This window comes from Protopterus annectens, chromosome 12.part0 (genome assembly GCF_019279795.1).
Source record: "Protopterus annectens isolate FY-2018-M chromosome 12.part0, PAN1.0, whole genome shotgun sequence".
In the NCBI taxonomy this organism is placed as follows: Eukaryota; Metazoa; Chordata; order Ceratodontiformes; family Protopteridae; genus Protopterus; species Protopterus annectens.
Window position 1 is genome coordinate 138,888,000 of NC_056746.1, and position 16,585 is coordinate 138,904,584.

The following is a 16,585-nucleotide window of genomic DNA, read 5'->3' on the forward strand; positions in this document are numbered from 1 at the left end:
ACCTACCTGAAGAAATTGGAGGTAAACCTATTAGTATCCCTTTTGTTGGTAGCCACATATCACTTGATACTCACAGGCAGTATAAGAACTGTCATATGCTCAAAGATAATGAACTTCAACTTGATGGAAATAATTCAGTCTGTGAAAGGTGCAAATGACTGTACAGTCTGGAGGCATCTCTCACCTCCCAATAAGATGGTCTGTGAGCATCACACACTACCACCCACATCTTACCACAACCATGCTAAAATGACTTATGCTGAGGCTGTAAAGAAATCACTACCGAAGCCTCCTAGGATTAAGAAAACTAGGTGTTAGCAGATGTCAGCCATCACATCAGCACCATGCTTTCGCATAGTAAAGGACTCAAGAAGACAGGCCACAAACCATATAATACCTAAAATTCCATGGTGTCATAAGTGATGGCAAAATAACATTTGATCACCACATAAAAGAAAAAAGTAAAAAAAACCCCATCAAATATTAGGCAGTCTCTACCAAATGTCACCATAAATAATGAACTCCTTACGTGTACATATAGCCTTAGTGTTTCTGCCTCCCACATGACTCTATGTTGCTACAATGCTAGCAAACCTACAATCCACTCAGATGAACCTCTTGGATCAGTGCTATAATAAAGTTGCCAAATTTGCAGTGAACATGTCTTATAAGACACACCACTGTCTTGTCCTTCAAAAATTAGCTTGACTAGAACTCTCACTCAATAACCTTCTGACAACTAACCACTGCACATAAACTCATTTACAAACCATGACAATGTACTCCAGATGTAGTCACCAAACTAACCTCTCCACTCTGAAAACAAAATGCTCTTTCTAGTAGCTATTGCAAACAACCATGTAGGTGAATTCATGTAGTCCTCACACATTGACAGGTTCTGGAGCAATCTTCCTTACAGATTAAACAAACTGACAATAACTACAAATGTAAAACTGCATCTCACACAACAACTCATGAACTTTTGGCTCTGTTCTGGCTAAATTCTGCCCCACATAACACTTCCTTCCTTACTATCCACATTGTGTAACTACCAGTACAGTAACTGTCAATTTACCTTTCACTCATCTTACATCCTTATCATTTTATCTCACTCTCAACCACTCTGTTTAATATGCTCTCAATTAGTGCTGTTCTGTGTTATTCTATGTCTTTTGGCTTTTCCCGGATAGGGGTCACCACAGCGGAACTCCGGTCCGCTCATGATTGGCAGTGGATTTTACGGTGCCGAGTTGCCAGCCCGATGCCCAACCTTCAATGAAGGCATGCCCATTCACGCTCACACCTACCTGCATGTCTTTAATGTCACTTGACCATGGGGAGGACATGCAGACTCCACACAGAAGGTACTCCAGCTGAGAATCAAACAGGAGAACCTTTTGCTATGAGGCGACAACCACCGTGGTATTTTATGTAAAAGTTGTACTTGTTATTCTTTGTGTATGCTACTCTGTGTAATAGAAGTATATATGTAAAACTTATTCTGTGATATTGTCTGCATAATACTGGAGCTTTTCTCCCTGGGGTTCCACTGAAAAGGAGTCATGTCACTGACCCAGTCAGAGTATCCCAGTAAACAAACAATCACACTGACTTCAAACTCACAAGACTGAACAAAGTCAGGATTACACTTAGTTTTCTTTTTGGTACCAGGAGTCATGATGTCACAAGGATTCCAAAGTCCCTCTCACCAGAAAAATATGATTATGATTTATTAATAGACAATGTGAGTGTAAATGACTTCAGGTGCACAACCCAGCGAAGCATGCAGAGAGGGATGTTAGATCTTACCATGCATATGTCCAGTGCAGGCAAAACATTGGTCCTGAATGGAGTCCTTCCTTCCTTCCCACAGAATGATACCTATATAGAAAGAAACCAGGAGTTTTCTTCAACCACTAACTTAGTAGCTGGTGTCATTTTAGGGGATCCATTATGAGACTGCATTGGAAGAGATCATTAACAGTCCAGTTTCCTTCATTCAGAATGGCCTGCACATTTCCTTCCATTTTGCTCCTACCATACATTCAGGCCTGATGGACACTGTAGTGGTGTTTCTATATGTGTTAAGGACCACAACACTACTAGTCAGATACCCAGCGACTCACAAACTACCTCATTGGCCTCCATCTTACTTTGTGCATCTCATACACTATTACCTTACAGCCTGCCAGAAGACAGCCTCCATGTCTCCTGATGACCATGTATGGTTCCTAAATGTATCTCAAGAAGTACTTATTGTCAAAAGTGCATTTATAATGTAAAATTTAAATTACCCTTCAATGAAATAGAGAGCCTATATCGACAAAGTAGGGAATGCCCAGCACTTGTTGTACTTAATAAATAAAAATTCCCTGCAATAGATGGTTAACAAAACAGCATGAGGACATAATATTGTTGACCTGTTCCCAACCATTGCAGCCATTACATGTGCCACCCCCTCCAATTTCTCCATCCTTGGTTAAGTCTCACCAGAAACTTATAACCTTCAATTTCAAAATCTTTAAAAGCCCTACAGTCAATAACTGAATTCAAGGATTTCAGACTGACAAATCTCCTCAAACTCTATGATCAGCTATACATATTTGCTTGTAATATCACCAGATCCAACACAGACACAGCTGCTATTTATAAAAAGGAGTTCTAGTCCAACATGCATACATACTTAGACCTGGTTGGCCCTACTAGAGCCAAATATGATGGAAAGTTAAGAAAAAAGAAATGATAATGGACAATGTTTTGGACCATATCCATGCCCAGCAATCACAAAGTATTACTTATTGTTTGATTATTATTTCAAGTACACTAAAATGCTTACTAACTTTAGCATGATTAAACGTTGACACAAACCATGGTCAATGTTCATATATACAGTCTAACAACTACTTTAATAAATGAACCTAGTTTATGTCATGTGATTAGTTCAAGGTTCTAGTTATCTGGACCTTTTCAATATTTGAGAAATACATGTCTTTACCAAACAGACAGGGTAGGGGATGGAGTCATCACTTTCTCGAGCTATGATTAGCTTTTGCAACAGATCAGAAAAGATGTTTCAGTCATATATGTGTGTACAAGTCTGCAGTCTTTCTTGACTTTCCTGGAACATTGTGTTTTTAGGTTAGTACTTGTGTATTTTTATGCTGTGCTGCTACACACATAATAACACTGTAACTCTTAACCCTGCACAAATTCAGCTAATTCTGTATTGTTAACAATATCTCCACCGTGATTATTGTATGTAGTCAAGTCTAACCCATGAAATGCAAATGAAAGGTGATGATTTAAGTGTGTAACAGGCTATGGCAAAGCATTATTTCTTTCTAATGTCAGCTCTGTCTGCAGTAATATGTTCTTCTGGCTTAAGTGTTGTTTTGTCTACTAAAATGCTAGACAAAATGTACATTTACAAGGTACAGTAAATGGGAACTATCACAACTGGGATACAAAAATTGAAAGTGAACTTTCTATTAGACGTAAGATGTGTTTCGTGCAGTAGAGCTGAATCTCTGTAATAAACATGGTGGAGACAAAGTTAATAATGCAGAAGTACATGAATATAACTAAACTTTGCTGTTGAGAGCAGAGTTTTATTATTTTTAAAATAATCCTACATCTGATATATTAACTGAAAAGTAGATTTTAAGGCACTAAGTTAGGCTTGCATGAAGTTTCAGTTTACATTTTGTGTCTCTTTACGAATGATGGTTACATGATTAATTTAATTCATTAAATAATTTTTAGTATACCCAAGGAAGCATCATTTATTATGTTAAATTATATGCATGTATTAACTTTTTATTTCATAAAATAAAGTTTCTCATGTGATTTTTGAATGGTTTGCAGCTTTCCATCTGTGATGGAGAAATTTTTTTGAAAATCTCTGTGGGACAGTTTTCATATGGGAAGTGAAAAAATAACTCTTGACTATGAGGTTAACTACTTTGGTGGGTGAAACAGTACTTTAAGTGGCATTACAGACATGCTCTAAAGGGTACAATTGCTCAGACTTCTAAATAATTAGGCAAGGGGAGTCTTATGTAGCTGAGGCAATTGCAGAGAAGGTTCTGCCACCTGTTTTAAGGTGTTTCCTAGATTTAGTCAGGTTTGTAATGCCTGAGTGGATCTAAAGCTGTAAGATTCTTTCCTAAATGTTACCCTTTTGCAGGAGTTGAACAGTGGTCCAGATCCTGTAGTTAAAAAGAGAAGATGGAAAGAATAAAAGTTGTTTTCTTTTACTGCCTGACATCAGGCTTTGCCAAAGGTTTGACAATGCTATTGCCTTCTGCTAGTCAGACTTAGGTTCATAGGTGTGTACTAGGCTAATGGCCCTGGAGCCTTTACAAGCCTAGCCCATGGGATTGCCCTGGCATCGTGCCACCTGACCTTAGTTCCCAGTGCCTCTGTCGAGTAAAGCCACTGGAGTGATCCCCGGGGTGAATTTTCTATTTCCCAAACAGTCAAGATTTTGCTTGAAGAGGGCCAGTGAGGTGCTCTATTTGCTGTGTATGGGAAGTCAGTTCCACAGCATGGGCAGTCTCTGACTTATGAACTTGTCCCTCCAGCATGTTCTGTTGATTGTGGTAATGAGGTTGAGGTCTCTGGAGCATGCGGTGTGGAGGGATTGGGATTTCTTTAGATGTAGCATTTCTAACATATCTGGGTCAGACATTGCTTTATAAGTCAAGCAGAGATCACCTCTAAATAGGCGATATGAGAGAGAATAATTGGAGTTTGAGTCTTTCCATATAGGACAAGTGTTTAAGGCCTATGATCCTCTTTGTGAGGTACTTTTGTGGCCTCTCCAGTTGTTGCAGTTGTCTAGTGAGGTACATGCCAAATGGGGCATTGTACTCAATGATTGGCCTAGTGAGGGAAAAAGCAGGTCTCTACAAGGAAACACACACTCTTTCACACAAACACTCAATGTTTCATAGTTGCCATTGTTTGGAATTAGAGCTCCTACCTAACTAGTATGCTACACTATAGTATTACGCAGTTATCGCAAGTGCCACAGTGATTGTTATGCAGTAACATATAGATTAATGTGTTAAAATAGATTACCAAAGCAGAAGTGGTGGACATATTATCCCTTTTCTAGAACCCATGCATGTTACAAAGCCAAAGTACTGTGTTATCTTCCCAAAAAGCAGACTTGTTTATTAATCTTGCTTTTTTTAGAATTTCGTTCCATAGAACTGCTGAATGAAGAGGGGAAGTCCAGGCAAATTCTCAGTCATTTACATATATTGACTGTTTCCAGTAGCTAGTTTTACTCCAGCTGCTAGGTACCATACTCAGTCTTTCTACTTTATCAAATAGCATGCACTTTGTTTTTCTGGTGTTACATTTTTGTTGTCTTTTTTAAGCTATTTAAAGATCTTGGAGATGTATTTCATTAACAGGCTGGGTTATTTTGATAAACTTTTCATTGTAAAAGTTCTGCTGTTCAGCAACGCTTTGTCAGTATCTGATTTGTAGACCTTTACCTATTCGGTATGTCTATGTAGTATTTAGTTCTAGAGTTAGAAATGCAGAACTGAACCATGTTTCATTTGAAATGCAATCACTCTAAGTGGCCTTTACTGTTAATGTGAAGTCAGAAGATGAAGAGATCTGCAAAACAGTACCAAGAAGTAGACGAGAAAAACAGAGAAAATGAAGAGAGAGGAGCTTTAACAGAAGCTGACAAAGCACAGCAGGGCAAGGCAAGTACATTCACATTTTGTGGGAAAAAAAAATTCTGTAATTTCTCAGTTTATGTTGGTGCACATTTATATTGATGGTGCATATGTTCTTAAAGAGTGTTTATTTAGAATTCTCTGAAACATTGAAAAATCTGATTTGAATAAAGGGGTGTCCACTGAAATTATGGAGACTATAATTGTTATCATCATAATAGTGGAACTTAGAGTGCTGATTGGGGGTGGTGGGATGTGGCGACAAGCATTCACTTGTGGTGTAAAAATATGTCAGTACTATATATTGATAATGGTCATACCACTGGTGTGGCATCTGGGGCTTTCAAAATCTTATGACTTCACCTTGCAGACTTTAGCAACTATATGATGGAAGTTACAACATATTAACGTCAAAATAAAGAATGTGGAAGAAAAAAGATGCAGTAAAGCTAGTGGCACTCATTTTAATCTAGTGTGGGAAGCTTTGGCCAGTACTGCTATAGCTAATAAAACTAAATATAGAGTCACCATTAAACATAAGGGATAAAAATAAAAACAAAACAAAAAAAATCCTTAGTGTTTGACTTAACATTTTTGTATTTAGTTGAATATTATTTGGTGATCTACATACATCAACACATCTTTCTAAATGCCCTGTAATAGGAGTCAGTTGCTTTATGTGCTGACTGTCTATTATTCAGAAAAAAGCATTACTAAGAAATAAAAAAAAAAAAACACCACTCCTCCTCCTCTCAAAACATTCGATTTGCTAAATAGACTTCAACAATGCCTTAAGTAAGAAGCTTTAAGTTTAATTTTGAATGTGGTTTCTCTTTCAAAAAAAGTATTCTTTTTCAGTACCACAAGGTTTTCATAAGTCCTACTTCGTTTTTAATTACTTATCTGATGTTCTGTCCCTGTCATTAATGCCAGTTACTTATTCCAAATATAGTGTACCTCTTTGAGGACAACTATGATGCATCGGCCTTGTTCAAGATTCTTTGTTTCATGATTAGCTATGAACAATGACATAATCAGCTGACCCATCAATACAAGGCATCATCCACATTAAGAAGGGACGTGATGATTAGTGATCAGCAGTATGGTTTCATGCCGGGAAAGAGCACTACAGATGTGATGTTTGCTCTGAGAGTGTTGATGGAGAAGTACAGAGAAGGTCAGAAGGAGTTGCATTGTGTTTTTGTAGACTTAGAGAAAGCATATGACAGGGTGCCTAGAGAGGAGTTGTGGTATTGTATGAGGAAGTTGGGAGTGTCAGAGAAGTATGTAAGAGTGGTACAAGATATGTACGAGGGTAGTGTGACAGCGGTGAGGTCTGCGGTGGGAGTGACGGATGCGTTTAAGGTGGAGGTGGGATTACATCAAGGATCAGCTCTGAGCCCTTTCTTATTTGCAATGGTGATGGACAGGTTGATAGACGAGATCAGACAGGAGTCCCCATGGATTATGATGTTTGCAGATGACATTGTGATCTGTAGTGAGAGTAGGAAACAGGTGGAGGAGACCCTGGAGAGATGGAGATATGCTCTAGAGAGAAGAGGAATGAAGGTCAGCAGGACTAAGACAGAATATATGTGTGTGAATGAGAGGGAGGATAGAGGAATGGTGAGGATGCAATGGGTAGAGGCAGTAAAGGTGGATGAGTTTAAATACTTGGGCTCAATAGTTCAGAGTAATGGTGAGTGTGGAAGAGAGGTGAAGAAGAGAGTACAGGCAGGATGGAGTGGGTGGAGAAGAGTGTCAGGAGTGATTTGTGACAGACGAGTACCAGTAAGCGTGAAAGGGAACGTCTACAAGAGGGTAGTGAGACCAGCTATGTTATTTGGGTTGGAGACAGTGACATTGACAAAAAGGCAGGAGTTAGAGCTGGATGTGGCAGAGTTAAAGATGTTAAGATTTGCACTGGGTGTGATGAGGGTGGACAGGATTAAGAATAAGTATATTAGAGGGTCAGCCCAGGTTGGAAGGTTTGGAGACAAAGCTAGTGAGGCAAGGTTACGTTGGTTTGGACATGTGCTGAGGAGGGATGCTGAGTATATTGGGAAAAAGATGGTAAGGATGAAGCTACCAGGTAACAGGAAAAGAGGAAGGCCTAAGATTAGGTTTACAGATGTGGTGAGAGAGGACATGCAGGTGGTTGGTGTGACAGAGCAAGTTGAAGAGGACAGGAAGAAATGGAAACAGGTGATCCGCTGTGGCAACCCCTAATGGGAACAGCCGAAAGAAGATGATGATGATCCACATTATTTCAACAATCATGCAGACCTGTTTTGGAGGCTTTGCCTAATGCACCTATATTTGATAGCTGTGCTCACATGATTTTTCTAACTCTGAGGTTGCTACTGCCAATGAAACTGATAAGTAGTGGATATTACAGTTGTGTTGATGTGGTGCTTCCTTTTCTCATTTGTTGAGTTCAGTTTTGTACACCTACCTTCATGTCAAATTGTGATTGTATTATTTTTCTGTGTACTTGTAAAAGTCATGCATGAAACTGTTACGGCTCATACTTCTGTATTTTTACTGAATTTAAAAACAGCAAAAAAACGATGGCAGCACCAGGAAATGACGTTCAAGATTTAATCCACAAGTTCAAGACAATATTTCAAGTAAAATACAAGCCAAAAGTAAGCGCTTTCATCTCCTGCAATGGAGACTTCTTCAGACTAATGGCTTACACTTAAACAAAACCTTTTTAAATACTAAAATAGCAGTCAATTAAACTTAATTGACAATTAATCATTAAAAGCTGAATTAGCAGTTTTAAAACAACAGTCAGCCTAATGCTGACAAATACCTCTAACTAAAATCCCTAATGCTTCAGTCCCTTCCTTTTTAAATACATAATAAATTCTTCTCTGTTATTAAGTCCTGGGGGAAAACATGCATTTAATCTAACCTGCCAGCAGTATTCCAACCACCCTAATTCTTCTTCTACATTAATACTTTTAACATTAGGATGCACTGAATCTATTACCAAACACTTAAAATTAATTTTACATCTATTTTCCACATAGTGCTTACCCATAGCATAGTAATTTTTGGAATACCTAAAATCCATAAAAATATCAATTCTCCTCCTTTAAGACCAATAGTAGCCAGTAGAAATAGTAAGACAGATGGAATGTCTATTTTAGTAGATAAACACCTACAAAAAGTGGTACCAAAGAGCATCACATATATAAAAGATAGCTATGATTGTATGAATAAACTTAATAATATTAAGGTCTCTGACTCTGATATATTACTAACTTTAGACATTAATTCTTTATATACAATGATACCAAACAAAGAAGGTATGGAGATGGTTAGAATGGAGCTACTGAAATCGAGAGAATTTTCTACTAATACAGTGGGGCTGTTAATGGAGATGATAGATTTGGTTTTGAGCTACAATTACTTAGAATTTTATGATCAACTATTTGTGCAAACAAATGGGGTTACTATGGGTGCTGCGTTAGCCCCTAGTTATGCTAACATTTTTATGCAGGGATGGGAGTCAGCCAACATTTTTGAAAGTGTTTTTGCAAAAAATATTATCAAAATGTTGAGATTTATCGATGATGTTCTGATAATATGGGATAGCACTGTCGACGAACTAAATGAATTTTTGAAATATATCAACAATGTCTGTTCCTATATTAAGTTTATGCATAACTTATGATCTATTAATCTGATGGCAAATTAGTTTCTAAATTTCATAAAAAGAAATTTCAAAACAACATGTATTTATACTATTCAAGTTTACATCCAAAAAAGACCAAGCGGAACATTGTCAAAGGTCAAATAAATAGAATTAGTAATTTGATGAAAGATGATGAAATCTTTCATGTTGAGGCTGACAATTTTTGCAAGATAATGTTAAGTAGAGGGTACGAAATGGTAGATAATGTGATGGCAGAAGAAATTATGAAAAGGAACAATATAATTGTAGATAAACCAAAGGAGAAAATCTCTGTAGATTTTACCACAACTTTAGCATTACAGAATAGTACTGATTCTAATACTATTAAAAGTATAGTTAGAAGGAATTGGGGAATATTAAAAGGAAATAGTGAAATTATAAAGAAATTAGGAGATGAACCAAAATTTGTACAAAAAAGAGCAAAAAATTTTAAAGACTTTTTTCAAAAGAAGTTAAATAAAAATAAGGCTGTGGAAGAAAGGAAAGGAATGGTAAAGTGCTTCAATTGTAATTATTGTCAATATTTATACATCGAACGTCATGAAATTACACTTGGGAAAACTTTAGTAGAAGTCCCAGGTAGATTCACATGTAGATCTAAAAATGTTGTTTATGTATTAGTATGTGTAGAATGTAGCTCCTTTTATGTAGGCAAAACAAAAAGAGAATTGTACAGGAGAATCTATGAACACCACTATGCTATTGGTAAGGGTGATGTAAAACATGCTATGGGTAAGCATTATGTGGAAAATAGATGTAAAATTAATTTTAAGTGTTTGGTAATATATTCAGTGCATCCTAATGTTAAAAGTATTAATGTAGAAGAAGAATTAGGGTGGTTGGAATACTGCTGGCAGGTTAGATTAAATGTATGTTTTCCCCCAGGACTTAATAACAGAGAAGAATTTATTATGTATTTAAAAAGGAAGGGACTGAAGCATTAGGGATTTTAGTTAGAGGTATTTGTCAACATTAGGCTGACTGTTGTTTTAAAACTGCTAATTCAGCTTTTAATGATTAATTGTCAATTAAGTTTAATTGACTGCTATTTTAGTATTTAAAGAAGGTTTTGTTTAAGTGTAAGCCATTAGTCTGAAGAAGTCTCCATTGCAGGAGATGAAAGCACTTACTTTTGGCTTGTATTTTACTTGAAATATTGTCTTGAACTTGTGGATTAAATCTTGAACGTCATTTCCTGGTGCTGCCATAATTTTTTAGCTGTTTTGGATACTGATTTGCTTAACAGCGTGCTGCTGTATTTCACGTTTTTACTGAATTTGTTTAACATCACACCTTTTTTCCTGTGTCTCTTTTTCCCCTGGGATACTATAGAACATCACCATTCCAATCTTCCAGGCAGGGGTTTCTGTTCTATACTAACATGGCCTACCCTGGGGTACCCTGGATGAATAGAACTCCCACATGCCTACTCCTGTACATGTATGTAATACTGGCTGTAACATGTGACTGTGCTGCTTGGTGGGTGGTCATCCTCAGCTGTTTATGCTGCTTATTGTCACACCTTGTTACTTTGTTGGTTATCAGGAATATAGCAGACTTGGCTGCCTTCTCTTCCCAGTTTCGGCTACAAACTGTAGACCACAGATTCCCCCCCCTCCGTGGTTGACTCTTCTAGTGTCTGATCAGTACTCTACTATTAGTCATCTAGGTCACCCTTAGGGATTTATCCCTCTGAACTGCTGTGCCAGCTTTGTGTAACCCTCCTCTGAATGGATGAACATTGACAAACTATGCGTAACTCATTTACTCCTGAAATTACAATAATAATTACTGTAATAACAGTAGATGATGTCAAAGCTCAAGTGCCTCCATTTTTTCATCAGACAGACTCTGCACATATTTATCACATTGTTTACTAGTTATGTTTCTCCCTATTAAAAGTGTAACTCTTGTTTCAGAGTTTCATATTAATGTGAATTACATGCTAGAGAAAAAGTATCTTTCAAAAGCTGATTATCATTTTCCTTTTAGTGTGTGTGTGTGTGTGTGTGTGTGTGTGTGTGTGTGTGTGTGTGTGTGTGTGTGTGTGTGTGTGTGTGTGTGTATGTGTGTGGATGTTTGTGCATGCACATGCATGCATGTGTTTACATGTGTTATATATACATATATGTGTGTGTGTGTGTGTGTGTGTGTGTGTGTGTGTGTATATATATAGATATATATATATATATATATATATATATATATATATATATATATAGGCATAACCTTTTGTCAATAAGTTTGTTTGGCGACATGTGGAAATACTGATGCAGCTGATTGTAATGTACCAGCTTTTTCAGTATGAGATTGTATTATAGTGAGGATTGGGGACTATGCTCTTTCTCGACTGGATTGTAATCTGAAAGCTGGTGTATATAATTAGCATTGGGTGGGTGCAGGTAGGCTTGCCCCCTTGTAAAAAATAAACATAATATAAATCTTGAGATTTTTTTAAATATACTAAGGCCCAATCTTTAATCACAGTAATAAATTAGAGGGTGTGTGTCATGGTTATTACACTTTAGTTGCATAAAGCTCTTAACTTTCTCTTTTGGTGTAAGAAAAGCCTGGGATAAAGCATGTCAGATGTCCTGCTTTAATACTGTTTCTATGGTGCAGAGCTATTCTGACAGGAAAAGCCATACAACTCCCATCAGGACCAACCGGTCAACTATGGTCTGAAAAACTGCATGACCCAGCTACCACTTTTCAATCATTTTTGATCGTAAGATCATTGCTTTCTCCACTGATTCTTGTGAAATAATTTTCACGCCTTTGCACTATTCTCTGATTTTATATTGTATGTTGCTTTCTTCTACTCAACGTTTCTGTTATAATGCTTTTCTATGTTGGTTTTGATCTTGCTATCTGCATGTTGCCTACCTTGTGGCTGTTAGACTGCATTTAACAAATATTTAGGATTGTTACATAATATCCGTGTATTTGTATATTGCTTTACTTGAACCTTAGATAGACTGTGCACCGTTATGTCTATTGATATAGTCATAGTTAATATCTGAAGAAAGTATTTGTGTCAGCATAATTATCCAATTATAAACAAAAGCTACACAACAAAGAACACTACTAAGGTAATGTTAAAATAATAAATGTCATCTTTGCTTCTGTTTATTAGTGTATCTTTGTATCTTTGACGTAGTGTTGCTGTGTTAAAATCGCAGATACAGCATGCGATACTGCAATAGTTAAAGTCCTCGAGAGCAGCACAGTGGCTTCAGTGGTAAGATCTCAACATCATACCTCCATGATCCCAGGATGCTGTGCTCAGTCTTGGTTTCTGGTCACTGTATGTGTGAAATTTGCATATTCTCTGCGCGATTATTCTACAGGTCCTCCTATTTCCTTTCCTCCTAAAAATATGAATGGTTGGTTTAGTTGATTCCATAAGTAACTTGCACTTAAACCCACACACACACACACACACACACACACACACACACACACACACACACACACACACACACACACACACACACACACAGACACACACACGTCTATCTAACTATTTATATATCTCTATATAAATCTGTATACACACATACACACACACACACACACACACACACACACACACACACACACACACACACACACACACACACACACACACGTCTATCTATTTTTATATCTCTATATGTATATACACACAGACACACACACTCATATATATATATATATATATATATATATATATATATATATATATATATATATATATATATATATATATATATTTATCTGTATGCATATCTATATCCAATCTATATCTGTCTATATCTATATCTATACCCACTCTGGAATTATAGATAAGCTCACTAAACTAGGTATAAATCCCTATGTCACAAGATGGGCTGCCAACTGGCTCACGGAGAGATCCCACACTGTGAAAGTAGCGGATTCCAAATCCGACATCAGACCAGTGACAAGTGGAGTACACAGGGTTCAGTCCTGGGTCCTCTCCTGTTTGGTATCTACTTCTCTGAAGTGCAGGCCAACACAGAAGGTGTTTGACTAACAAAGTTTGCAGATGACTGCAAACTAGGAGCCATAATCGAAACTCCTAACGATGTGGACAAACTACAAAAGGGCCTCACTGAGACAGATACCTGGTGTCAAAGCCATGGCCTGAAGCTCAATGCCAAAAAGTGTATTGTCATCCCCTTTGGTAAAAACTCTGTACCCATGAACTACCACATAGCTGGTAGTCTACTTAATGCCGAAAATGTGATAAGAGACCTTGGGACACAGGTGGACAGTAGTCTCTCCTTTGATAATCACATCACCACAGTGGTCAGGAAATCCTTGTACGTGGCTCATCTCATCACAAAAGGATTCTCATCCAGAAAAAAGAGGTCATTGTTCCCCTCTGCTCATCACTCATTAGACCCATTATAGAGTACAACGCCCCTTTTGGTATGTACCTCACAAGACATCTACAACAACTGGAAAGACCACAGAAATACCTCACAAAGAGGATTACTGGCCTCAAACAGATGCCCTATGCAGACCGTCTCAAAAAACTACAGCTTTACTCTATTGCATATCGCCTACTCAGGGGTGATCTCTGCCTAACATACAAAGCTATGTCAAACCCAGAGCTGTTGGACATGCTCCACTTAAAGAAATCCCAATCCGTCCGAGCTGCATGCTCTAGGGACCTTAACCTTGTCACCACAATAAACAGAACATGCTGGAGGGATAGATTCCTGTCCCAGTGACTTCCCATACTCTGGAACAGACTACCTATCTATGTCAAACAGAGCTCCTCATTAGCACTCTTCAAGAAAAATCTTGATGATTGGATGGGAAATGGGAAATTCACCCCGGGATCACTTCTGTGGCTCTGCTCGACAGGGGCGCAGGAAAATAATTTTCTTGGGTGGCAAAAGCGAGGGTACATTTTTTGGCTAAGCTTGTATGGTCCCTAGGGCCGATAGCCTAGTGCCTACCTATGAACCTATATATGCACCCCCACCCTTGCAAAAACATTGAGAAAATGTGGTTCAGTTTAGTCAAATTTTTCAGTGGTTTTCTATATGGTTAGATGATGTTGCATTTTTCAATGTTTTTGCAGGGAGTCAATCCACCCTGCGCTCCCACACCCCCCGTTAATTATTTATTCCAACTGCAATATCACACAACAGTAGGTAAAGGGATTAAGACAGAAAAACAGGGCTATTTTTGTATTCACTTGAAAACTAAGTACAAAGTTACATATAAACAAATGTAAAGCAAAGGAGGTGGGAACACAGTTGTGGTGAGGAAATTCTCTAAATTGAAAGGATTCTGAAAAACTTATGCAAATTAGTAGTAAAGAAGCACAACCAATCTGGGAGCTTCAGTTACAGCCAATTAAAAAGCTAATTCTGAAAATTGTATGCAAATTTTTTACCAAGGAAGCACAGCCATTTTTGAAGCTACAATTGCAACCAACTAAAAGGCTAATATGAAAAAAACAATTACAGCAACTGCATGCCCCTTTTGTTGAAATTAGGATAAAATAAAAATGCCTTAGCCAGTATTACTATAAGTTTTGTATGATCTCAATAAGTCTTTGAGATGAAAGGCCTAATCCAAATAAAATGTCTTTAAATGAATACTGATTCAAGGTGACTTATTTTGAAGATTTAAAGGGATTTAATATGAAAATTCCAGATAGACGGTAAGGTTCATTCTCCTTCCTGAACCACAACCTGCTTTTGAGCTACTCCCTTTAGTATTTGCCCATGCTGGTATTTTAAGTTAACTAATAATAGCTTTAAACATTGACCTGTGTGTGAATAGCATATTGGCTCAAAGACAAAATCCTCATTGTTAAGGTGGCATGTGCCTCCTCAGAAAGGAAAGGGTAACTAGTACTGCACCTTTGGGCTTAGTGCTGGAACCCCTACTTTTTGATAAATACTTTTCCATCCTCCAAACCAAAGACTCAAACCTATGGTCAACTATGTTTATCAATGACTTTAACCTGGGTGTTATTGTCAGACAAAATTCTGATACCAGTTTATTACAAGAGGTGCCTCACACTAAGCATTGGTGTAGGGATCATAGTTTAGGTGTTTTAAATGCAGAAAAGTGCAGTATTGTCACATTTGGTAAAAATATTGCTCCCTTAATGTACATTATAATAATTTCTCCACTCCAAACTAACCAAGTTGTCAGGGATCTTGGTACCTGGATCAATAATGCTCTGTCCTTTGACCACCATAGGGCATCGGTAATTAGAAAATAGTTCTGTTTGGCACAATTGATATCTAAAGGCTTGTCATCCAGATTAAAATAAGTTAGCATCCCTCTATACGCAGCTCTAATTAGGTCAGTATTAAAGTACAATGCCCCCTATGGTATGTATTTATACAGAGAAATCATCATCTTGAAAGCCCCCAGACATGGGAGAGATGAATTAATAAAATAACATTTTGTTGGTATTATTAATGTTTTATTTATCACTGATTATTGTGTATGACAACTACATGAATTAACTTCAACAGTATAATACATTTTAAAAACAGTATAACAAACATACAGTAATGCATGGATTAATGATAATATGTATTTTTTGGGATGTGTAAAATGGGGGAATGTTGCTTTAAAATTTTAAAAAGGTCATTTGACCGACTAAGTTTATTTAAATGCTTTCAAAACTGTTACATTTTGTATCTGATGAAGTTTTAAAGGATTTAAAATGAAAGTGCTTATACGCTTACTGGATTATAGTGCATTTCTTGGATTAAACCTGTGTTTTATACTCTTATTGGATTGCATCACAATTCTTGAACAGATTTGAGGTTTTACGGCTTGGTTTTGAACTGTTTGCCTTCCAGCAATATGTACTTTTAATTTGTAGTCTCAAAATTGTTTTTTGTGTTTTCTGGTTTGGTATGGCAGCTGGAAACGATGGTCTATCTCAGCTGTTATTCCCTGACTCAGGAGAGAGCATTCTGAGGTCGGAAATTACTGTGTTGCAGCAAACAGTTGGAAGCTTAACATTACTAGTGCAGCAGCTATCTCAGCATTTGGACAACACACCCCTACACACGCCCGCTTCAAGCTCCAGTAACCCTGCTGGGGCTAGACAGGCTGGTAATACATCTGCGAGCCAGCAAACTACCAATGAACTGGCCAATACTACAACTGTATAACAATTCAGGTCGTTTTG

At 37.4% G+C, this 16,585-nt stretch overlaps 1 protein-coding gene across 1 annotated transcript in view; it reads left to right on the top strand.

The window, feature by feature from the left end:
• LOC122816398 (multidrug resistance-associated protein 1-like) overlaps positions 1–16,585 on the top strand; it is a 786,965-nt gene that overhangs the window by 612,837 nt on the left and 157,543 nt on the right. Inside the window, exon 21 of the mRNA XM_044089156.1 lies at positions 5,618–5,726. Coding sequence (XP_043945091.1) covers positions 5,618–5,726 — 109 coding nt within the window. The remainder of the gene's footprint in view (positions 1–5,617; positions 5,727–16,585) is intronic.